A 26,787-nucleotide genomic window follows, 5' to 3' on the forward strand; every position below is an offset into this window, starting at 1 on the left:
ATAATGCAAGGAAACATTTCTCAGCACAATATCATGACCCACTTTTATTTTTTTATTTTATTTTTATGTCCTACTTTTCTTTTTCAAGATTTTTAGGGAGACCATTTAGAGTAATTTGGGTGTGGCCATGGCCAACTATTATTTTATTTTATTTTTTCAAGAATTTTGGGAGGCCATGGCATCTGTTGAGGCTCCTTTGTCTCAACATTGATTCTATTATGGAGATTAACATTTAGAGGAGTTTTTATGTGAAACTCTAATATAACATGTTAGGACATTACTCAACCTAAAAGTTTAAGCTAATAATTTACGTTCAACTATATATTATATTAACCACTTATATTTGTAAAAAATTTCTAATGTAAGATTCTATATATGTTTCTTACACTCACACTCAGGGCCAGCCCAACCGCTAGGTGAGTTAGGCTAGCGCCTAGAGCCCTCAGTTCATAAGGCCCAAAAAAAAAAAAATTTCAGGCCCAAATTATTTTTTTAATAAGGCTAAAAAAAAAATTGCATATAAATTTAAAGGCCCTCAACATGCCTTCTTGAGGCCTTCAACATGCTTTAAAAAAACAATTTTTTTTTTTTTTTTTTTTAATACGAAGGCCCTAGTCTGCACAACGGCCACAAGGCCCTCAACATGTTTTTTAAAAAATAATATTATTTGTTTATAATATCGAGGCTCTCAATAAAATAAGAACAATAATTCAGGAAAAAAAAAATCTGAGAATCCCACCAGAATATTATAAGGCCCATGTCTCTTTGCTGAAAAAAAATTATTGTTTTATAATATACAAGCCCTTTACAGAAGAAAAACAATCTGACGGCCTAAGTTTGTCTAGGTTTGTCTATTCAATAGAGCAGAAAAACAATCTGAAAGTTATTTTTTATAATCTGACGGCCTAAGTTTTTTCTTTTCTTTTTTTCCTCTGACGGCCTAAGTTAAAATGTTAAAATGACGGCCTAAGTTAAAATGTTCAATTTTTCACATTTTAAAAAGGTTAAAATAGTTATTTTGCAATGTACGAAAAAGCTGAAAGACAAAAATAAGCCTGCTTAATTTAAGTCTAAGGAACAAAGAGTATGGGCAAAATGGTAATTTTAGTCTCAAACAAAAAATTATTAAGTAAAAATCTCATGCAATATTAAAATAAATATTATTTAATTAATATTTAAATATTAAAAAAATAAGGCTCATTTCAAAGTTTTGCCTAAGGCCCCCAAATACATTATCCGGCCCTGCTCACACTATATAATTAACATGTTCCATATTATAAGAAGGATCAACATTGCCTATAAATTCTTAATGTATTTTATTGAGTATATGTCTTCAAAATTTAATTATTATTTTAAAATTAATTAAATGATGTAAATTTGATCATATCAGCTTATTATCCCAAAGAATTTTAAAGAGTAGTAATTTAATAGGAAGAATGATTTATTTATGGGCTCGTGAATCACATGTCTGTCTGCTAGTCTTTTTGTTTTTGTTTTTTATTTTTTGTATTTGTGTTTTTTATTTTATTTTATTTTATTTTTATTTTTATTTATTTATTTATCCCCTGGTTACTAATTTGTCGCTTCAATATTGGCTTTCTTGCATTTACCTACCTTCCTTTTGTTTTCATTTCTTGTTATTATTGCCGATTGTTTGTTTGGATATCTCACAAGAAATTAGGATCCCCTACAATTTTAAAGACGGGAAATAGCTGTTTTATATGTCTTTTGTTTACACAGTTCCCGATCAAGGTGAGATAATCGGGCCCCATTAAAAGTTTGCGATTCACTCCTATTGACATATATAATGCCCGACGCCTCTAGTAAAACTGGGAGAAAAAAACACATCCCATTTATTATTCCCAACTAAATAAAATCATGGGAAGAGTCGGAAGACTAACCGTTCCAAGGTGTCGAGAGAGATGAGAGAAAAAAACACATCCTATTGTTGTGTGAAGATGGGGACGGCAACGCAATTGTGGAATTTAAGAAAATTGAGAAATTGTTTTGTGAAGGACTAAAATTATATAAGCCTTCTTTTTCAACCCGCAACTCTATTAGAGCACTGATACAAACTTTGGTATAACTCATTATTAAAAACCGGCTTGCAAAGGAAGGGTGCACTTAACCCATGTGAGACACTACGATCATAACATACCACCATGCTGTGGGCCGCCCAACCGTTAGACAAGTTAGGTTGGCGCCTAGAGCCCCCAGTTCATAAGGCCCAAAAAAAAAAACTTTTAAGGCCCAAATTATTTTTTTAATAAGGCCAAAAAAAAAAATTGCATACAAATTTAAAGGCTCTCAACATGCTTTCTTGTGGCCTTTAAAATGCTTTAAAAAAACAATTTATTTATTTTTTTTTAATATGAAGGCCCTAGTATGCACAATGGCCACGAGACCCTCAACATGTTTTTTAAAAAATAATATTATTTGTTTATAATATCGAGACCCTCAATAAAATAAGAACAATAATTCATGAAAAAAAAAAAAATCTGAGAATCCCATTAGAATATTATAAGGCCCATGTCTCTTTGCTGAAAAAAAAAAAAAAAATTATTGTTTTATAATATACAGGCCCTTTACAGAAGAAAAACAATCTGACGGCTTAAGTTTGTCTAGGTTTGTCTATTCAGTAGAGCAGAAAAACAATCTGAAAATTATGTTTTATAATCTGACGGCCTAATTAAGTTTTTTCTTTTCTTTTTTTTTTTCCTCTTACGGCCTAAGTTAAAATGTTAAAATGACGGTTTAGGTTAAAATGTTCAACTTTTCACATTTTAAAAATATTAAAATAATGATTTTGCAATCTACGAAAAAGCTAAAAAACAAAAATAAGCCTACTTAATTTAAGTCTAAAGAACAAAGAGTATGGGCAAAATGATAATTTTAGTCTCAAACAAAAAATCACCATGAGTACGGAATCATGCTTATTTATAGCTTATTAGGTGAAAATCTCATGCAATATTAAAATAAATATTATTTAATTAATGTTTAAATATTAAAAAAATAAGGCCCATTTCAAAGTTTGCGTAAGGCCCCCAAATACATTGGGCCGGGCCTAACTACGCTTGCATGGCCGACATTCACAACGGCCTACTCTATTGGCACTGAGCCATTGTAGAGCCCTTTCCCTTTTGGTTACAAGCACACGTACGACTTAAAAAGGGACACAGAGACCTTGAGCTCCTAAAAATCAAATGTACGTACATCTGCATGCTGTGTGGGTGTGGCTCTCAAACAATAGAGGCCAGGTTTTTTTATTTTCCTTAATTTCTGATCAAACAATAGAGGGTTGAGTTATAAAGAAAAAAAAATTTTGTAAGGCTGTGCTAGCTGCTTGCCTGTAATTGGTGATTTTGGTGTTTTTGGTTTTGAGCTTTTAATGAAGTTGCTTATTCATTTTTTTTTTTAAAAAAAAAAGATAAAGAAATCCAAAGGAAAATACAATTTAACCCCTAACTATATATCATCACATTTGCAGTTACGTCTTCAAATAGAAAAATGTGCATTGCGTTTTATGGATCAAGAATAAAGATTAGAAGCAAAAGGTAACAATAAACGAAAATTCAGCATGCATACAAATACATTTTTCTTATGTTTTTCTGTCGGCCACGTTGATGCAACTAAAGCCATAATAATAACCAATATGTCAACTTTGCTTAACACGCCAACCTCTTGCATCTGCGATTTAGAACTTAGAAGAAGAGCGAAAGGTCAACATGATTGATTAACGTCACTTGAAACATCCTCCATCGTTGACGAGCTGCGAAGAATGAAAATGATCTTTAAAATAGGTTTTTCGAGAGCTTTTTTAAGAAGGACCAAGAGATGTAGACGATGGCATAGTTTGAGAGGTAGAGTTTGGCGAGAGCTTTGATTTATTGGATGCCTCTGTTTTCAAAATAAGCACATTTGCTTCTCTATGAACTTCTTCATTTTGACTTTCATTTCAGCTTGTACTGTTTGCTTCCCATTCACCTTCAGAATTTTCATTCACATTATTCAATGAAGCATTTGCTTCTTCTTGAATTTCTGCGCTTGCTAATTGTTCCATCTAGCAAGTCGCCCTTCTTAATTTCCCTAATGACAAAGACAATGGTCACTAGCATTAAAAATTATTTAAAAAAAAGAAAAAAAAAAAAGAAGGAAAAGAAATAGAAATTCATATGCATAGCAACTTTAATTGAGCTTTTATCAAAAGCGGCAACGTCTATGTTAAACCACAGCAAACGTAAGAGCAATAGAGAATGCTATAAACCAGAGAGTGAGAGAGAGAGAGATAATTCCACCTTTAAAAAAAAAAAAAAAAACAAAAAGGAAAGAAAGCAAGAAGAGGGGAGATTTCACCTTAAAGAAACTTATTAGCTGCGTGATGAGTAGACGATTAAAAAGCGATACACAGAATACCTTGAGCTTCTGGAAATGATGAAATATGTAGATCTTCTGGGTGGCTCTCTAACAATAGAGGGTTATTGGGTTATAAAGAAAAACAAGTTTGAGCAAAAATACATTTTTGCCCTTTAACTTTCACAATAATTCGCACTTAAATCGAGTGCATGTCGTCCTCAAGAGGTAGCTCAATCGGCTGGAACCACGCCTAATGAAACGAAGGTTACTAGTTCGAATCCCCTTTCCCCCTCTTGTGCGGACATGTGAAAAAAAAAAAAAAAAAAATCGAGTGCATGCCTGATGGCTGACAGTTACGAACTTACAGGGCATATTATTATTATTATTTATTTTTTTGTAAGATGCATGCGATATTATTGAAATGCACTTTTATAAGCTTTTTTTTTTTAAAATGTTAAGGGTCGATAAATTTTTTATATTTAATTCATATTTTTTTATAATCAACTATAAAATTAAAAAATTTCACATTTTCATACCAAATATTCTTATTTTTTTCTTACATTAATTAATTTTTGCTCCAGTTTCTCTTTACTAAACAGTAACTATCCAATCCCAAAGGGTTGAGGAAGATTATATTGGTCAAGGACGAACCTTTCTAATTAACGTGGGATGTCAGAAGGCCCAACACAAGAACCCCACTACATATCCATGCATCCATCACGCTGAAAAGCACCCCTTCAACAAGTAACGGAAGAACTTGTTGCATATATGTGTCATTTCAGAATGTCAGGTCCCTCACATTACGAGCACTATCCCAATGTACAGATGAGCCACAGTTTTCCGCAATGCATGCTGTTGGCGCCTTAATTTCACCCATCAACAAAAAATCCAATTGATTTACCTTAATAGCTAGACATGTTCAATATATATATATATATATTCCTCCATTGCATAATTTGATACTCAAGTTGTCTCATTTTACTCCATAAATTCTAAATATGTTGAAATTTAATTGAAACCGAGTCTTAGAATGTATAGAGTTTTCCTCTAATCCAGATTAATTCCATTAAGATTATAGATTGTCTAATATAATTTCCTCCAACTATATGTTAACGATGCTAAAAAAGCATGTGAGAAGAATGCAACTGTTTCTGAGAATCATTGGAAAACCTCATATCTTGATAATCAGTAATATAAAATTGCAAAATTGAATGCAACGGTAGCTGCTCATTAATCCTAGCTACTTCCTTAGGTCTCTAACTATGCCTGAGAATCATTGCAAAACCTCATTTAATTTTGTATTATTGGGGTTTAAAATATTACAAGGCATGCTGAGTACTTGAGGGCTTTCACTGCATTTTGTTGAAGAAAGAAAGCTTTGAGAGAAACGTACGGAGACGCACAAAAATCACTTCAAACATCATAGAAATAGAGGCGGCCCGTTATAATAAACCAATGAAATAATACAGAGGAATTAGAGACAGTGAAATTATGAGCTTGAAATGGTTGGTTGGGATTGAAATGATTTTTTTACAACTTAATTACACCTATAATCAATACATGATTTGGACTCTTGGAGAATAATGTTAAAATTATTTTTAATGGATGAGGTGATTTCAATTACAGACTGACATGTATCAGTAAATTGTAAATAAATTATAACAATAATATTACTTTCTTTTTTCTAAGCAAATTTACATGAAAAAACGGGAAGAAAGTGTTAAAAAAAAAAAAAAAAAATAGCAATATTGTTTCAAGGCCATGAGGTTTCAAAAAAAGACTCTGGTATCATGTAGATCTAAGCATGGTATTTCCAGCACTGTTTTTTTTTTTTTTTTTGTTTATTTGTGTTATTTTATTGTCTTATCAAATATAAGATGAAACGCCTTTTATATGCCAAGTAGATTTCAAGATTGACTAAATTCTCATTAATTAAAATGAAGACAATACAATTATTAGTACTAATTGAAACAAATGAGAGTAGCATAATGAAGAAATGTTTTTTTTTTTAACAATCTTGTGTACATTTCTATTAAGTTGACGTGTGTTTATATATCTGTACTGGTTGAATAGTTTCTTTCGCCTACAGTACTGTTCCCGATCAGGGTGAGATAATTGGACCCCCTTAAAAGTTTGCTATTTATCACTCGTATATATAAACTACCTAATGTCTCTAGTAAAATTGGGAGAAAAAAAGCACATCCAATCTATTATTCTCAACTAAATAAAATCATAGGAAGACTAACCTCTTCCCTATCACGTTCCAAGGTGTGTAGAGAGAGAGGAGAGAAAAAAGAGATATATTACTGTTTTTTCGGGTATTTTTTATTTTGTGTTCTTCTGATCCTACGTAAATATTGTTTTGGAAAAGTTATACTTTATTTCCATAAACTTGTATATATCCAATTTTTAATTTGGCCTCAAATATTTAAGAATTTGCAATATACCCTAACAAAGTATCAAAAATTCGCAATGTGACTCATCCATCAATAATTTTCATTTTCTCTTAGGGAAATTATTGAAAATGCCTCATTATCCTTATATTTTTGAAAAAAACAAAATATATAAAGCAATAAAATAAAAAAACACAGAAAATAAAAATGAAAAACAGTATTCTCACACTTCCCTAACAACATAAGTACGACTTTCATGTGACCAAGGAAGAACAATAAATTTGCATAATAAGTGATAATAATGTTTCACGGGAAGGTATAATGTTGTATTGAAATAAGAAGTGGGTCAAATGAGCGTAACGATGGTTAGATGACCAAGATAGAATGTGATTAGGCAGAAATTAAGGCTACAAAAGAGAGAATGACATGTGTCATCTATCATGTGCAAATGAGTCCCCACATTCAAGATGAGGGAAATGTGAGAGAGAAATTCGAACTAGTGATCTCTGTTTCATAGAGAGTGATTTCCAATTAATTAGTTAAACTACCTCCCTAGGGGCTGTTGGTGACGATATAAATGTGGCATAATTATCCTAGCTAATTTAATACCAAAAATGATTTATTACTAGGCTCTTAAATCACATGTCTATCTAATACAGTCTTTTTGTTTTGAATATCATAAGAAGTTTAGACTCCTAATTTAATACGAAGAAAGATTTATTACTAGGTTTGTGAATCCCATGTGGAATAGGAAATGGAGAGGAGCGGTTAGGCTTAAAAAATGGAACAAAATTAACAATTTTATCTTAACATGCATGCATTAACACTTTTTTTTGCCCCATTTCAATTTTCCATCACACGTCTGTTTACTAGTCGTCTATTCATAATTTAAAACAAAGCCAGCAGTTTTAGGTAAGGTGGTTGCAAAAGTTAATTAAAGAGTCGAGAGGTAAGTGTGTGCAAATGAATTTGCCACGTTGAATATTGACTTTGCATTTATAGTCTTGATAAGAATCCCACGACCTACCTTATTTTGTTTTTAATGGGAAACCACTAAAAATTTATCATGTTGTAAGAGATGACATTAATTGGTGTCTATGATAAGTCCTGTTTTCATTGCTTTGGTATCTATCAAAATCTATCTCATGAAGAAAAATGCGTGGTTCCCTTTCACTATTATTGTGGGTGTAGGACAATTCCCGTCATTACTTTGGTATCTATCAAAATCTTATCTCATGAAGAAAAATGCGTGCATGGTTCCCTTTCACTATTATTGTGGGTGTAGGACAATCGCATGACATCTGTTATCTATTATTGTGGGTGTAGGACAATTCCCTTTCACTACATTCATACACGTTAAGTTACTTTCTAATTTTCAGCCCTTAAAAGATTGGTACTTTTTTCGGAAGTTATTTTGCCTATTTTTACTAGAGATGCTCTTAAATGTGTGCTAAAACTCTTTTTTAGTAAATGAGACATATATAATACGTGAAATTTTTAATTAAAATGGAGGTAATTTGACGAAGTCAGGATTCGAATTCAAGACCTATATATGATTCTGATACTATATTGAATCATCATTTTTCTTAAAATTTAAGTTGATAGTAAAAGATAAATTTAATCACTTAATTATTAGTTTAATACTCGCATAATAATGCAGCTTTAATAAATGTCTTGGATAATCTCATGTACGTGTTTTGATACATTGGTACTGATGATTTACAATTATCATTCTTGAACATATCCACACCGAAAAAAATAAAAAAATAAAAAATTATGGAGATGGGAGTGCGTAATAATTAATATATAAGTCTCAGCTCATATATGACTAAAAATTAAAAAAAAAAAAAAAATGAAATAGTCTCAACTCATGATATGATAGCCAAACTTCTGAATTACATCCTTTACTTTAGCATTCACGTCGCATTTAAATGCCCAAACCCCTCTATTTTAGTGGATGCATGAATGTTTCACTTTCAATGGCTCTGTTTGCCCAAAAAAAAACAAAAAGAACCTTATATTATTTCTCTCAAAATCAACTTCTAACATTCTTATTTTTACATTATATCAATCATTTTTATTACTATTCAAATAAAATAAAAAAATACTACAAAACAATTCTTTTTTTCTTAATTTTTTCATGCAAAATATTTTTACTTTTTTTCTCATATCAATCAAATTTGTTACAACCACTTTCTTTTTTTAATGCTAATGACAAACATAGCCATTATGTCTCAACTCTCCGGTTGTCATTGTGAATTTCTGTTTATGTTTTCCAAATTGGTTAACTGAGGCACGAGATTTCAACTTGTGGTTAGCCAGCCTTTTAGGTTTTAATGGCAAGGGGCTAGACTGCAGCCAAAACAGTAATGATTAATTGGTGGAATAATAGGTTCCTTTTAAATATTTGATGTTAGAACAGTTTTTGTAGATGGAGTAGACTGTACGTTCTTCGAGACGATTTGAATTCTCCAGAAGAACGTCGAAGATCCACTAGTATTGATATCGAAAAATATTGATGCCTACGTACTATTTCAATTGTCAAAATTATTTTACATCATGGGAGTGTTTGGGACCATATCCCCTTTAATTTTGAGCAACCTGTGCCTGTGGTGCCTTGAATTTAATTTCTCTAACAATTTTTTTAGAAGGAAAAAAAAAAGAAAAGAAAAGCTGGATTTGAAGTAAAAAAGCAAGGATGTCGATAGTCAGAATAATGAAAAGAAATAAAAATTCGAATCCCTTAAAACAAGAGGAAGTATGTTAAACCACAGCAAACGTAAGAGCAAATATAGAATGCTAGCTATAAACCAGAGAGTGAGAGATATTATTCCACTGGTAAGTAAATAAATAAATAAAAACATTTATCCCCTTCCCTTTCTCCCTTTATAATATCTCATAAAAAGAGAAATTAAAGTTAAAATTAAAAAAATAGAGGGATTGGTTTCACCATTAAGAAACTAGTACACAGCTAGGCCCTGAGCTCCTGGAAAATTGGAAATGAAATGTAGATATATATGGTGTGTGGGTGTGGCTCTCAAACAATATAGAGGGTTGGGTTATAAATAAAAAAACGTGTGGGGGAAAAATACATTTGAGCCCTTTAACTATATTCACATTTCCACTTACGTTTTTAAACTTTAAAAAATAATATTAGGCCCTTAAGAATTAACGTAATATCTCGTTTATTTTAACACTAAATATTCCTAATGGAGTGTCACAAAATTCAATAAGAATCTAAGACAGTAAATAGAGGCTTAACGTAATATCTCGTTTATTTTAACGCTAAATATTCCTAATGGAGTGTCACAAAATTCAATAAGAAAGAATCCAAGACAGTTATGAGGCTTCCGATATTGTTGCTAGGAATTTTTATTTTTTTTTCTGAGAGAGAGAGAAAAAAAAAAAAAAGAAAAAAAAAAAGAAAAAAAAAAAGAAAAAAGAAGAAGCTATGATAAGTCATATGCAAGACAAATAGTTCATATTAAAGCATTGAATCAAACTCTCTAAATCAAATTAGTTTTCCCATTTAACAACATATATCAAATTAGTTTGGGGGCACCATGACCTACTATTTGTTTTTCAAGAGTTTTTGGGTATCATTTATAGTAATTTAATTGGTGGGTCATGCCTATTATTTTTTTCAAGTTCTACAATTTTTTTTCCCAAGAGTTTTGGGGGCCACGGCCTATCTCATATATGTGGCCAAAACTAATCGAAATTTGGTTGCAGTCCTTGAATTTGACTCTTTAATTACTACAATATTATCCAACTTGTCTAGACTAGTGGGTGTATGCAAGCAATTATGAGCATCAAAGACCACAAGAAAAGTCCAAAGGAGAGTGACTAGTTCTACTCTAATTAAGTTCTCCAAAATCAATTACTATTATTAATACGTAAGCTTTGAATCTATAATAGTAATCGTGAAATGATTGAGCATACTCTTAATTTGTACAAAAATCCAGCCCATATATATATAGTAACCGTGAAATGTTTGAAAAACATAAAAAATTGGTTTCATTGGATAAAGTTGTCTTGTTGGTGTTCTTGCATGTAGGGTAAACATTTTTTGTTCCCTAGTACTATATAATTGCTCGCCTTTTTGCAAAGTACACACAACAAATATATTATGAGCCTCATGTTCTTGATCAGCATCCAAATGAAACAAAAAATTCACTTTCTGGAGAAAAAAAGATATTGTATGGGTATTTTGATTGAATGCCATTGTTGGGAGATAAAGCAATTCAATCTCTCCCTCACTTGTGAGTGGAGTTTTTTTACTAAGAGTACATCAATATATATAATTGAACTCAACTGTAGCCCAGAATATTTAAGCTAATAGGCTAAGGTTCACTTAAGTATATTAAACACTCTTTTCTTTTATATTTTCTGAATGTGGGATACATCACTCACAAGTCTACTCACAGTAGCCATCGAGTTAAAGGAAATTGGTAGCATGCATGCACTTAATCACAACCACCGAAATTGATGGTATTTTACTTGATCATGTAACATGATCTGGTCCGTGGAATTTCCTAATGTGTTTTTGATGGGAGGCCTTTCTTAAATTCAGAAGATGAATGAGTAGTCTCCATGTCGGAGAGAAATGAGCCGGAATTTCTACACCTTGCGTGGCATTCTTTTGAATTGTACAAAACCAAAACCGTAGTAGTTGGAATATAGGAGGTTATTCCTTTTGAATTGTACAAAAACAAAAACCGCAAGTAACTAAGATGGCAGTGCCAAAGTGGATAAGTAAATCTATTACGAGAATATAATTGGTAACATAAGCATCTTAACAGATAGAGTGACATTGCTCTAAAGCCACGAGGTTTCGAAAAAAAGACTCTGTAGTAGCATATAAATATAATTAAGCATGTTATTTTCAGCACTCCATTTGTGAATTTTAAGTCAAATAAGCATTTATTTGAACCCTCCTTAATAATCTTCACTCCTGCCTAGTCCAACTGGCTTGCAGTGTGCCAATTCCTAAATGGGCCAGTAATGGGCCAGTAATTGGAAGCCTCCTCTTGGTGGTAGCCTATTTGATGGAGGCTGGAAAGACGTTCTTAACAAATCAACAAAGTGCATTATTTTCAAATTGGGATCATGGCCGTAAATGCGAGTTTCCATATTGAGAGTTGGAACCCAAAAAGATTACAAAGGTAAGCTGAGTGAAGGAAGGGCGAGATGCAAATGCAAGGTTGTATTATTCTGATTTTATGCTTACGCTCTGATTATGTATGCTTGAATTCGTGCCCTCTCATTTTCCCAACGTACAAAACGATTGTTAAGCAAAGTTGCCTCATTCACAGTCCAACATTAGTGCCATGCATGAGGTTTCAACCAAGATAACTTTTAGACATTTTTAGTTTATGCTTTTGCTTCTCTTTGATTTTTTTTTTTTTTTTTCTTTTTTCATTTTTATTTTATACGTGAAGTTTCGAATTTTCGACCAAGTAAGTGTAGCATTACTTGTCTCCTTATGCTTTTAGATCGATCTCACTGTTTTATCATTTATTGTAGGCCTAATTAACCACTGTTACAAAGCCATTGAAGTTTCAAATGATCATTCCTTGAATAGAAACTTATATATATTTCTACCTACTAGATGTACTAAATAATACGAGAGAGTGAAATGGGAATAAACTGAAAAAAAAAAGAAAGTAATGAACAATATTATAGCAATTGGTAGAATAATTGATTGAAGATATCTCAAAGTGTATAATTAAAAGGTATGATTTCAAAGAGTATAAAGAATGTTGCAAATTGAGTATATAGTATTACGGTATAAAAAAATTTGGCATACTATAATTTAGTGCAAGAGTAAAAAGTTAATAGTACTCAAGTCAAATTTAAAATTTTCAAGTCGTAGACTGCAATATTCCCACGAACCTCGAACTCTTAAAACAATAAAAATAATCGAACAATAAAATCTTATCACAAAGCAGTCTAATATCATTAAAATTACACAAACCTCAAATCTACAATAATGAGATGATAGAGCATACAGTTTGTATTAAAGTGAGCACCAACAAGATAATAGCAGCTATGGTAGAAGCAATTCTCCAAGGAGTGCTTAAATAATCACGTCTCAAGGTTGCCCCCCATCTGTGCCAACGGTCATTATAGAATGAATTTAAACCATCACATAGATCACAATAATCGGAGTTTGTGCTTCGAACAATAATATTTTTGCAAAGACCGTTGATGAAAGTTGTCACTTCATTGCTGTCGCCAAAACGATTAACAAAGATCTTCTTTCGTACAAGTAAATCCACATCTTTGGTTGTGTCTATAAGAAAATCCAATAAGCGAATATAATCGGTAACATAAGCATCATACTTATAGTGACATTGCTCTAAGGCTACAAGGTTTCGAAAATAAGACTCTGTTTCATTGAATAATTGTATGCGTGGTATTTCCAGCACTCTGTTTGTGAAGTTTAAGTCAAATAAACATTTGTTTGAGCTCACCTCAAATCTCACTCCTGCCTCGTGCAACTGGCTTGCAGTGTACAAATCCAGAACTTTTTTGCCTTTTTTTATTTGTTGTAACCTTTGTGTTGGAGGTAGAAAAAAGGTTCTTAACAAATCAACAAAGTGCATGATTTTCGAATTGGGATCAAGGCACATTTCTTGAGTGTTGTATACACTAAAGAATCCAATGGTAAGCTGAGTAAAGGAAGGGTACTCTGAATACGATGCAAATGCATGGTTGTATAATTCCTCAATAACAAAGAAAGGAAGTTGATTTTCAAGCAAACACATGTCATGATATGCATCACAAGTCATCAATCGTAGCATAAATGGTGTAAAGTCATCTGCACTACCCCATCCCTCATGCTGTAATATCAAGAAAAGCACAATAATAAAGCTCGCATCCAGTATGATCATTTCCACATAATTATCACTTTCAAGTCCACTAGTCTCTGCATAACAACGACGAACATCTCGTTCCCTACGTTGTATAGTACTTACTAAATCCTCTACCTTTAACGCAGCCTTTTCCACAAATCTCTTGAAATATCTCACTTTAATCTTTTCCATGGTTTCCAATCTTGTATCGCCATGGTGAAGAGGCCCTATTGATATAATCTGAGGAGTGTAGGCTTCTTCATTCAATTTGCGAATATTATTTGGAACCCTGTAGATTCTGCATTCAGGTGACAAGGGAGGCTCCGAGCTTTTTAGCAATTCTTTCATGTGGCTAATTGCCATGGATTCCATTTCTACACTTGATGATTCTTCCATCTAGCAAGCAGCCTTTCTTAAATTTCCTAATGACAAGGACAAAGGCATGGGTCACTAGCATTAAAAACATTGGAAGTAGTACTACGCAGAGTCCCTAGCTTGCAAACTTGAATTGAGCGGCAAATTCTATATGTTAACCACAGCAAACGTAAGAGGAATAGAGAATGGTATATGTAAGTACCAGAGAGTACTGAGAGAGAGGGAGAGATTATTCCACTGGTAAATAAAAATTTAAAAAAAAAAAAAAATGAAAAGAAAGAGGTGTGGGGGTTTTCACCTTATCTCCGTGAGTATGCCACAAGTCCACGACTTTATAAGCCACACACAACAGACTTTCAGCTCCTGGAAATGAAATGTAGATCTGCTGTTTGGCTCTCAAACAATAGAGTGTTCGGTTGGGTTATAAAGAAAATGAAGTTAGGTCAAAAATACATTTAAGCCCTTTTAGCTATCACTGTATTTGCAATTGATGAGAAATGCTAACATTTTCAATTTTTTTTTTCTTTTCAAATGATGTGCTATTATTCTATGAGTTGGTGACACATTTCTCAAAATAATAATTGTGACACATAATTTAAATAAAAAAAAATAACTATATTATATTAATATAGTAGTTACTAATATTAATATAATATAGTTATTAACTAAACCCTAAACCACTATATTATATTAACTACTTACACTTGTAATATATATAAAATTTGAGATATGAGTCGACGAGTAAGTTATGTGGCTTGCGGAGGGCTTTGTTTTGGATTCTATGTGCGCTACGGTGCTTTATATTACTAATCCGACATTAGCGGAGGCTGTGGCTGCTTGGAAGGGTGTTGTTTTTTGCAAAAATTTAGGTCTTTAGTGGGTTTTTTTGGAGGGTAATGCTATTGAAATTGTGAATACTTTGCATCAAGATGAATCCTATTGGAGTCGGTATGGGCAATTAATTGAAGATAGCAAAGCCGTCTTGAATAGTCTAGAAAGCTGAATAGTCGGCATGTGGGGAGAGAGGCAAACGAAGTGGCCCATCGTCTAGCGAAACTCGCGCTTGGCCAATCTTTAGATCAAGTATGGATAGAGGATAGGCTCATGTGTATTCAGAATATTATACTTGCTGAGCAAGATTCTTTTGTTTGACTTTATTAGAAGAATGACCCATTTCCAAAAAAAAAGAAAAAAATGTTATGGGGCTTGCTTCACATATTCTTGCTAGATTTTTAGGTGAACGGTGGTGAATTTTAGAGAAATGCTATGATTTTTTGTGGTTTTTTTTTTTTTTTTTTTTTTTTGTGTGTTGTTTTCATCTTAAGTTAATATTATTTTCTAAAAAAATATATGAGAGGTCAATAAAGTAAATTTCTTTCTACTTTTTGAAAAAATAATATTCACATCAATTCAGCCTTGTCAAAATATTTGGCCACCCAAAATGTCAGCACTCACGTACATTCAGTAAATATTTTGGTTAAAATTTAATTAAAACATACTTATTTTTTAAGTTTTGTTTTTACTACACATTATTTTCATGGGCATTTTAATTATTCACTGCTTTTTTTAATTAACAAGATGCGGAGCTTTTTTTTTTTTTTTTTTTTTTTTAAATCCAAAGTCAAAATTTGTTTTACATGGCTGGCCAAAGTCATTTTGTCTAACCCATTATATGTCAAAAAAACCAATAACTTTTGCTAAAAAGCTAGGTGGCTAGAAAACTATTATACCAATAAGTTGTTTTTGCACAGCTAGCCATATAGCTAACAGAAGCGAGGGCTAAAAAGTCATTAAAAAGCTGTTTTGGCGGGGGTTACAGCATTCGCAAAGCTAAAGTAATAGTTCATCAAGCTCTCCATTCTTTGGCCCATTTGGGTTTGGTATGTTTAGTTCTTGTGTGCATGCTTTTCTTCTTTTCATGATTATTGGATAGACTTTTAATTGAAGTTCCAAATTCTTAAGAATATCTTCTGCAATACTATTTATTTTAGTTACTCAAAATACACTCTTTTTTTTTTTTTTTTTTTCCTATTATAGTTATAAACTTTTTAATACAAACTCTAACAAATTGTTTCCCTTTCCCGTTTCCATGTTTGAATAAAGTTAAAAAAAAAAAAAAAATAAAAAAAAAACAAAAAAAAACTCTAACAAATTATTTATTCCATTCTCTAATTTTTTTTTAGAAAATATTTTTGTTTAATGATTTAAGGATAAAGACAAGAGCAAAGATACAGAGAGCACGCAACCCGATGACTCTTTCTCCAACAAGAGAAATAATCTTTTATTTATTTATTTTATAATGTGCTATAATGAATAGCAAGTGTAGCAAAAATTGTATTTTACCTCTTTTGAACCTAATTATTTGCAGTTGCAGGTGATGAAAATTGGGTGATACTAACTAAAAATAGCTATTATGAAAGAAATTATCTAGTATGTTAGAAATGTCCTAAGAAGCACAAGTAATGCTAAATGTTACCCTTATGTCTTTTTTTTGTGCTCCTAAATTAAAATTGATGCGACTTTTAAAATTATAATTTAATATCAAAATTTAATAATAATTTATCACAAATTCAATAAAATTTTTAAAAATTACATTAATTCTAAGAAGACACAATAAGAACATAAATCTTCATTTTAGCATTATTAAATAAAAATATGCTTTTCTTTCTGGAATAACTCTTGTGCTATGGAATCCAGATTGTAAAACCTATCTAGAGCCCTTATTTGAAGAAGGCAACCATTTTCTAGGTGGAGTAGACTTCATCAATAACATGAGGTGTATGCTTGGATTTATGCATGAAAAATGGGAAATGAATTTAATGGACAATTTCGAAATGAAAAAACAAACAAACATAACATTAATATCTTAAGAATTTCAAAGAATCCTAATTTAAAGAAAAATAATATAAAAAATTCATTTTATTTCAAAAATAAATAAATAAATCCTAATTTAAATGATTGATTACTACTCTCGTGAATCACGTGTGTTTACTAGTCTATTCATAATCTAATTAAATCACTGTGTTTGCATTTGTGGACCTGATAAGATAAGAATCCCACATGGGAAACCGGTACGAATTTATCATTTTGTAAGGGATGATGTAAGTCCTGGTTGGATTGAATGACATAAGTCTTATGTCACTTTTTGCATTGAAAGTAGGGTAATGAGCTTGAAATGGTTGGTTGGGATTGAAATGATTTTTTTAAAACTTAATTACACCTCTCAGTATATGTATGATTTGAAGAATGTTAAAATTATTTTTAATGGATGATGTGATTTCAATTACAGACGGACATGCATCAGTAAATTGTAAATAAATTATTGTAATAATAATTTCTTCTTTTCCGCTTGGGGGCCTGGGGCTACTATATATATATAAAATTTCTCAAAAACATAATTAAAATGGTGCAGGTTTTCATTTATCATATTATGGGAACTTGATACATATATATATGTATATAGTTGGAGATTCAAACACTACTGCATTTGATTTTGGAACAGTAACCACTCCGGTGATCTTCTTCCTACTTCCATGCTTAGAAGACTAATTGTTAGCGTAAAAGGCAAAACTTGCACATAACCATTGTCTGCAGGCTGCAACTGCATGAGAAGCCGGAAGCCCTATAAGGAAGTGGCGCGGCTGGATAGACAAGGTGACAGCAAAGCGATGTTGACAATCCTTAGGCCGGTTGCACATGTTTCTTGATTTTTCAAACTACCATACATTTCATTGAGATTTGGATTTGACCCTTCCTTAGGGCCGGCTGGATGGTTATAATAGCACTAGCATTTAAATGGCTTTTTCTTTCCTCTTTTTCACTTGTTGCTCTTACATCAATTAATTAAGAAATGTTATTTTTTATTTTTTTTTCTTTTATCTCTCATTCATTTCCATTCCTATTTTTTTTTCAAATGAATCTACATGCAAATCCAATGGTAAATTTGAAAAAGAAACTAATGAAAGATGAACGAATATCAGGTTAAGAACTGTAGAATTATTGGATCCATGATTCAAGTATTGCATATTAAACAATGAAAATTTAAGGCTTAGGACAAATGTCATTGTCTGTAGTAATCAACATGCATGATATGGTACTCTACTCTTTGGATAGGATAGAGTTCTTTCTGGCGTAATTTCTGCTATATGGAATCGAGGCTATAAAACCTAGCTAGCTATGGCCTTATTTGAAGAATTAAGGCAACCATTTTCTAGGTGGAGTAGACGTCATCGTCAATAACATGAGGTCTATGCTTGGATTTATGCATGAAAAATGGGAAAGGAATTAATTAAAATGAAGAAACAAACAAACATATCATGCATGCATCCTGCACCCATTAATTTATGTTATGCAAAAAAATGCATGATGTGTCTCCCTCATAATTCGTAAATGACTATCTTTACCGAGGGGCCTTGGTAGGTAGAACCATTGTTCATATTTTGATGGAACCATGCATAATTGGTGCAGTTTTCTTATAAATTCAACCTACCTTCCTTTTCTTGCCATTATTGCCGATTGTTTATTCGCAGATGTCACAATAGTCAAATCCTTTGTGAACTTTGAAAGTTTGATCCATGGATTGAGCCGACGATTTTATGAAAAGATACGCTTGAGAAAAGACGTACGCGGGAATAGCGGTTGTTCGCCTTTCCAAGGAGAAAGGGTGTTGACAAGTTATATGTCCGTACTTCTTGAATAATTTCTATTGTTTACACTGTTCCCGATAATCGGACCCCTTAAAAGTTTGCTATTCACTTTTATATATTGACATATTACCTAACGTCGTCTCTAGTAAAATTGGGAGAAAAAAACACATCCTGTTTATTATTCCCAACTAAATAAAATGATATGAAGAGTTGAAGACCAACCGTTCCAAGGTGTGTAGAGAGATGAGAGAAAAAAAAACACTTCCTATTATTGTGTGAAGACGGGGACGGCAACGCAATTGTCGAATTTCAGAAAATTGATAAATTGTTTTGTGAAGGACAACTAAACTTATATAATCCTTCTTTTTCAACCCAAATCTAGCTGTTAAAGGAATTCTACGTTTTGTTGGGGACCATGCATGTAATTAAATAAAGAATATATCACGCCATTGTCCAATTTGGAAGACAACTCTTAAGTCTTAACCCAATCCTACATCGTTTTCCATGGAGGAGGGAACATGTACGTTTTAAGAACTACTAAATTTGTAAATAATTTATTTATAAAAGAGAAGAAAAAATTATTTGTTAAATTGGTCCATATGAAAAGCAAAATCTTTTGAATAAAAAAGCCCACACTTTTTTTTTATTAGAACTATAAAAATCACTTGCATTAGAAATATTAAACTCCATGATGATAGGAAGGTACGTAGCTTTAACAATAATGTAAATTGCAATGAAGCCATGGATTAATAGTTAGTCATATGAAATTGCAAAATTAAATGCAACGGTAGCTGCTCATCATTAATCCTAGCTACTTCCTTAATTCTCCAACTAGGCCTGAGAATCATTGGAAAATCTCATTTAATTTTGTATTATTGGGAGTTTAAAATACTACAAGGCATGTTGGGTACTTGAGGGCTTTCCCTGCATTTTTGCTACAGTTTCTCTTCACTAAACATTAACTATCCAATCCCAAAGGGTAGAGGAAGATTAAATTGGTCAAGGAGGAACCTTTCTTCTTTATTTATTTATTTATTTTTGACATGTTCACACAAGGAAAGAGGGAGGGGGGATTCGAACTTGTGACCACCGTTTCATGAGGCGTGGTCCACAACCGATTAAGTTACCCATAAAACCAAGAAGGAACGTTTCTAATTAACGTGGGATGTCAGAAGGCCCCAACACAAGAACCCCACTATATATCCATGCATCCATCACGCTGAAAGCACCCCTTCAACAAGTAACGGAAGAACTTGTTGCATATATGTGTCATTTCTGAATGTCAGGTCCCTCACATTACGAGCACTATCCCAATGTCCAGATGAGCCACAGTTTTCTGCAATGCATGCTGTTGGCGCCTTAATTTCACCCATCAACAAAGTTTTAAAGTGGGCCCATAGTATAGTACTGTTGTCTTTGGTTGAATAGTCAATGGAATCTAATGGACAATTTCAGAATGAAGAACAAAAACAAACATATCATGCATGCTGCATGTGTCTCCCTTATAATTCCTAAATGAATAGCTGTTCCCGACAATCGGACCCCTAAAAGTTTGCTATTCACTCCTATATGTTGACATATTAATTAAGAATTACTAAATTCATAAATAATTTGTTTATAAAAGAGAAGAAAAAATTATTTGTTAAATTGGTCTATATGAAAAGCAAAATCTTTTGGATTAAAAAGCCCCCACTTTTTATTTATTTATTTTTATTAGAACTATAAAAATCACTTGCATTAGAAATATTAAACTCCATGATGATAGGAATGTACGTAGCTTTAAAAATAATGTAAATTGCAATGAAGCCATGGAATAGTTAGGTTTTCCCAACACGGACTGGGAAGTGGGAACCAGATTATATATGCTTGGGCTAGCCGGCCATAAACAAAATCCAATTGATTTACCCTAATAGCTAGCCATGTTCTATATATATATATATATATTTCCTCCATTACATAATTTGATACTCAAGTTGTCTCATTTTACTCCATAAATTCTAAATATATATGTTGAAATTTAATTGAAACCGAGTCTTAGAATGTATAGAGTTTTCCTCTAATCCAGATTAATTCCATTAAAATTATAGATTGTCTAATATAAATTCCTCCAACTATATGTTAATCATGGTGCTAAAAAAGCATGTGAGAAGAATGCAACTGTTTTTGAGAATCATTGGAAAACCTCATTTCTTGATAATCAGTAATATAAAATTGCAAAATTGAATGCAACGGTAGCTGCTCATTAATCCTAGCTACTTCCTTAATTCTCTAACTATGCCTGAGAATCATTGGAAAACCTCATTTAATTTTGTATTATTGGGGTTTAAAATACAACAAGGCATTAGATAATATTATTTAGTATTCTAGGGTTACTAGGTTTTCCTTTCCTTAGTCTACTAGGTCTGTATTATTCCTTTCCTTATTCTACTAGGTCTGTATTATTCGCCTATATATAGGCCTCTTCTGTACATTATATTTTGTGATTCAATATACAACCTTATTCTCAACATGGTATCAGAGCACAGGTTCTGAATCACCTCAAAATTTTTTTTTCGCGGCTAAATATTTTTCCTCCGGCGCCGCCAGTGTTATCCGGCGAATCCTTCTCTCTGATCCTCACGGTTCTCTATCTTCTCCTCGAGGTTTTCAGCCTATCACTATACCGCTTGAAAGCCCGGAAGACAACCGTCCCAGAGCCGCCGCACACAGCCATATCGGAGCCTACACGCGCCCTCACGCGCCGCCCAAAGGTTCGGCAATTCCGCCTCCGCCGTCCAGCCACCGGCCGCCACGGTGGTCCGATTGCTTCCCTCAGAACATCGATCGATAGATCTGCTCCCCAGGATTCCAGAACAGGCCTCAGATCCTCCATAAGAGCCTCCACGCGCCTTCACGCGCCCCCAGAAAGTCCGCGCGTCAGATCCACGCGCCAGTGCAAGCCTCCTCCGTTCGCGCGTGTACCACACGTGCCACGCGATTCTTGCCACGTCAGCCCTAATTGCCACGACAGCATAGCCACGTCAGCCCTACGTGCTACGTCATCAGTGCCACGTCATCATTGACACGTCATCATTGCCGCGTCACCAGTGCCACGTCATCAGTGCCACGTCATCAGTGCCACGTCATCAGTGCCACGTCAGCTTAGCCACGTCAACCATACGTGCCACGTCAGCCTGTGTGCCACGTCAGCAGTCTCAAGTCAGACCTTACCACGTCATTGGTGCCACGTCAGCGTTGACTTTGACCGTTGACTTTTTGTTGACTTTCAGAGTTGACCAGGTGCTTTCTTACCTATTTTTTCGTCCTGATTTCATATTTGGAGTCTGTTTTTGCATTTGAGCATTCTAGATGGCACAAAACGAGATTTTTCATCATGTTCAGACTGTATTGGATGGAACAAACTATATGTTGTGGTCTCAATCTATGCGCAGCTTTCTTAAAGGCCGCAAGCTTTGGCTTTATGTCACTGGGGAGATCCAAAAGCCAGTTAAAAAGGATTCTGAGGCAGATGAGGCTTTTACCACTCGTCTTATTGATTGGGATAGCAAACATCATCAGATTCTTACATGGTTCCGTAATACCACTATCCCATCTATTTCTGCACTCTTTGGCAGCTTTGATGAAGCAAAGGGTGCTTGGGATATGCTTGCTTCTCGTTATTCTTCTGTAGATGGTGCTCACGAGTATCAGCTTTTGTTTGAACTTTTCCATCTCAGGCAGGAATCTGGTCAGAGTATCAATGATTTTCTTGCCCGCATGCAATTCTTGTGGAACCAAATTGATGTTTCTGATCCTATTTGGAAGGATCCCACTGATGCTCAGATGTATATTACCCGTAGAGATCAACATCGCCTTCACCAATTTTTGATGGCTTTGCGTGATGATTTTGAGCCTGTTCGTGTGCAACTATTACATCGTTCTCCTCTTCCCACTTTGGACACTGCCATTTTCGAACTTGTCCGTGCCGAGACTAGATCGCAGACTATGCGTTCTCAGCCTAGTCATACAGTGTTGGCTGCACCATCCTCTGGCTCCTCGTCATTCCAGCGAGAGTATTATGACAGGTCAGGTACTTCTCGACTCCCTCCTAAGTCTCGCGATAATAATTACTGTCGCTATTGTCGACGTCGAGGGCACACTATTGACAAGTGTTGGCGTAAGGGAAGATCTAATGCACCCACAGCAGCAGTTGCTCATACTGAGAGTGGTTCATCTCCAGCTGCTTCATCTCCAGCTGCTCCCTCTTCAGTTGCCCCCTCTGGCCACACATCAGGATCCAGTGTCACCTTATCTGCAGCTGACTTCGAGACAATAGTCAACCAGGTCGTCCTATCTCGTTCTGGTAATGCATCTTCCTCTGTCCTCTCAGTTTTGCCAGGTACCTCTTCCTCTTGGCTCTTTGACTCTGCTTGTTGCAATCACATGACACCTCACCCTACTTCCTCTACCACATCTGTACCTTCCCCTCATTCTTCATTCATTCGCACAGCTGATGGCTCCATTATGACTGTTAAAAATATAGGCACTATCAATACACCTTCCCTTTCTGTTCCTGAAGTTTTTCATGTGCCTGGATTATCCTTCAATCTTCTTTCTGTTGGCCAACTGTGTGAACTTGGATATAGACTTGTTTTTGACTTTTCTGGTGTGCATGTACAGGATCCTCGTACGAATCAGACCATTGGGACCGGGCGTAGAATTGGGCGTATGTTTGAACTATCATCCTTACATCTCCCCGCCACAGGCATCTCTGCTGCAGCCTCTTCATCATCACCATCTCTTGCACTTTGGCATTCGCGTCTTGGTCATGCATCTGCCTCTCGCGTTCAATTTTTAGCTTCCAAGGGTTTGTTAGGTTCAGTTTCCAATAATTCTTTTGATTGTAGTTCATGTCAACTTGGTAAACAACCGGCTTTGCCATTTAATAATAGTGACTCTCATGCTACTGCTTCCTTTGATTTAATTCATTCTGATGTTTGGGGACCTTCTCCTGTTGCTAGTATGAGTGGCTCACGTTATTTTGTTATCTTTGTTGATGATTTCTCTCGTTACACTTGGGTGTTTTTAATGAAATCTCGTTCTGAATTATTGGATATTTATCGTACTTTTGCCAAAATGGTTGAAACCCAATTTTCAAAACCCATTAAGGCTTTTCGTTCTGATAATGCTTTAGAATATACTCAACATGATTTTCAAGCTATTCTAAAACATTATGGCACTGTTTCTCACTTGTCATGTCCAGGCACCTCACAACAAAATGGTCGAGCTGAACGTAAACTTAGGCACATTTTAGACACTGTCCGTGCTCTTCTCATTTCCACATCTGTTCCTACCCCGTTTTGGGGTGAAGCCACTCTCACGGCTGTCTACACAATCAATAGGTTGCCTACCCCTATCCTTGATAATTGCACTCCTCATGAGCGGTTGTTTGGCTCTATCCCTTCATATCATCATCTCCGTGTCTTTGGTTCTGCCTGTTTTATTTTACTCCAGCCTCATGAGCGCACCAAACTTGAGCCTCGTTCTCGGTTGTGTTGTTTTCTTGGATATGGAGTGGAACACAAGGGCTACCGGTGTTATGATCCTGTGTCTCGTCGTCTTCGCATCTCCCGTCATGTAGTGTTTTGGGAGCATCGACTATTCCACGACGTCGGCAAATTCAGCATGCCATCATCCCCTCCCTTTACTACCCTTTTTGAGTTTCCTCTTTCTCCTACTCCCACCACCGATGTCTTGCCTGAGTCTCTCTCGCTAGAACTGCAGTCATCTGATGCCCTCGAGGGTGCTTCGCCTGTGTCCCCAAGTTCTTTGCCTGCGTCCCCAAGTTCTTCGCCTGCCTCCCCAGGTTCTGTTCCATCTGAGGATCCAGTCTGCACTCCATCACCTGACATTCGTCGATCCACCCGAGTAAGATCTCTTCCTTCCCATTTACAGGATTTTCATTGCTTTCATGCCTTAGCTACCTTGCACGAGCCTCACTCTTTTCGTGAGGCCTCCACTAACCCTCTTTGGCAGGCTGCGATGAAAGAGGAACTTGATGCTTTACACAAGAACAATACATGGGATCTGGTTGACTTACCTCTTGAAAAATCTGCGGTCGGGTGTAAGTGGGTTTACAAAATCAAGACTTGTTCCGATGGTACTATTGACAGGTACAAGGCTCGACTTGTGGCCAGAGGTTTTACTCAGGAATATGGTGTGGATTATGAGGAGACTTTTGCTCCAGTTGCTCGCCTTTCTTCTGTGCGTGCTCTTTTGGCTGTTGCAGCCTCTCGGCATTGGTCACTTTGTCAAATGGATGTCAAAAATGCCTTCCTTAATGGTGATTTAAGTGAAGAAGTTTATATGCAGCCACCTCCTGGATTATCTCATCCTACAAACAAGGTTTGTCGTCTTCGTCGAGCACTCTATGGGCTTAAGCAAGCACCTCGAGCATGGTTTGCTAAGTTTAGCGCCACTATCTCTCGCCTTGGCTATTCCATCAGTTCTTATGATTCTGCCTTGTTTATTTGCCGCACAGACCGGGGTACCATACTTCTTCTACTATATGTTGATGACATGATTATCACTGGGGATGATATGACTGGTATTCAGGAACTTAAACAGTTTCTTAGTCAACACTTTGAGATGAAAGATCTTGGCCCTCTTAGCTATTTTCTTGGTCTTGAGATCTCATCTTCTTCAGATGGTTATTATTTAACACAGGCCAAGTATATATCTGATCTACTTTCTCGGGCAAATCTTACTGACAGTAAGATTGTCGACACACCGACTGAGCTTAATACTCGTCTCACTCCTCATGATGGCGAGCCTCTTCATGATTTTACCTTATATCGGCATTTAGTTGGCAGTCTTGTCTACCTTACTGTCACTCGACCTGATATCTCATATGCTGTCCATCAGGTGAGTCAATTTATGGCTGCTCCTCGCTCCACTCATTTCTCAGCTGTTCTACGCATTCTTCGGTATCTGAAGGGGACATTATTTCATGGGCTTTATTTCTCCTCTCAGTCTCCTTTACAGCTGCATGCTTATACTGATGCTGATTGGGCGGGTGATCCAACAGATCGTCGCTCTACCACTGGTTATTGTTTTCTACTTGGCACCTCGCTTATTTCTTGGCGAAGTAAGAAACAGACTGTTGTTGCTCGATCTAGCACAGAGGCAGAATATCGTGCTCTAGCTGACACTACCGCGGAGCTTCTTTGGTTGCGATGGTTGTTACAAGATATGGGTGTCTCTCTTTCTTCTGCTACTCCTGTATACTGTGATAATAAGAGTGCTATTCAGATTGCTCATAATGATGTTTTTCATGAACGGACAAAACATATTGAGATTGATTGTCATTTTGTTCGTCATCATCTTCTTCAGGGCTCACTACAACTTCATTCTGTCACGTCCCGTGATCAGCTCGCAGACATCTTTACAAAGTCACATCCTCCAGGACGTTTTCGTGATCTTGTGTCCAACCTCAAGTTGGTCTCTCGCACTCCACCTTGAGCTTGTGGGGGGCTGTTAGATAATATTATTTAGTATTCTAGGGTTACTAGGTTTTCCTTTCCTTAGTCTACTAGGTCTGTATTATTCCTTTCCTTATTCTACTAGGTCTATTATTCGCCTATATATAGGCCTCTTCTGTACATTATATTTTGTGATTCAATATACAACCTTATTCTCAACAGTATTATTGGGGTTTAAAATACAACAAGGCATGCTGAGTACTTGAGGGCTTTCCCTGCATTTTGTTGAAGAAAAAAAGCTTTGAGAGAAACGTACGGAGACGCACAAAAATCACTTCAAACATCAGAGCAATAGAGGCGGCCCGGTAAAATAAACCAATGAAATAATACATAGGAATTAGAGACAGTGACTCACAAAAGATTATACATTTATAATTATGGATAACGTTCTATAAAAAATTCAAGCTTGTAGTGCCATTGTTAGATGAATGAAAAGCTTTATTTGCGCTAGTTATAAACCAGAGAGAGAGAGAGAAAGATTATTCCACTGCTAAATAAAATAAATAAACAAATAAATTATCCCCTTCCCTTTCTCCCTTTATAATATCTCATAAAAAGAAAAATTAAAATTAAAATTAAAAAAAAAAAAAAAAAAAAAAAATAGAGGGTTTGGTTTTCACCTTTAAGATAGAAACTCGTACAC

General features: G+C 34.8%; 2 protein-coding genes across 2 annotated transcripts; one reads left to right on the top strand and one right to left on the bottom strand.

Moving 5' to 3' along the window:
* Positions 1–12,730: 12,730 nt before the first annotated feature.
* Positions 12,731–13,999, bottom strand: LOC148586115 (UPF0481 protein At3g47200-like). The gene has a single exon (XM_088515268.1). It carries the CDS (start codon positions 13,997–13,999, stop codon positions 12,731–12,733), a length of 1,269 nt encoding a protein of 422 aa, XP_088371394.1.
* Positions 14,000–21,972: 7,973 nt separating this feature from the next.
* On the top strand, positions 21,973–22,826 carry LOC148586116 (uncharacterized). The gene is made up of 2 exons (XM_088515269.1): positions 21,973–22,772; positions 22,814–22,826. The coding sequence occupies exons 1-2, from the start codon at positions 21,973–21,975 to the stop codon at positions 22,824–22,826; spliced, it is 813 nt and encodes a 270-aa protein (XP_088371395.1).
* Positions 22,827–26,787: the final 3,961 nt, after the last annotated feature.

Source organism: Corylus avellana, chromosome 4, assembly GCF_965113065.1.
Source record: "Corylus avellana chromosome 4, dhCorAvel1.hap1.2, whole genome shotgun sequence".
In the NCBI taxonomy this organism is placed as follows: Eukaryota; Viridiplantae; Streptophyta; class Magnoliopsida; order Fagales; family Betulaceae; genus Corylus; species Corylus avellana.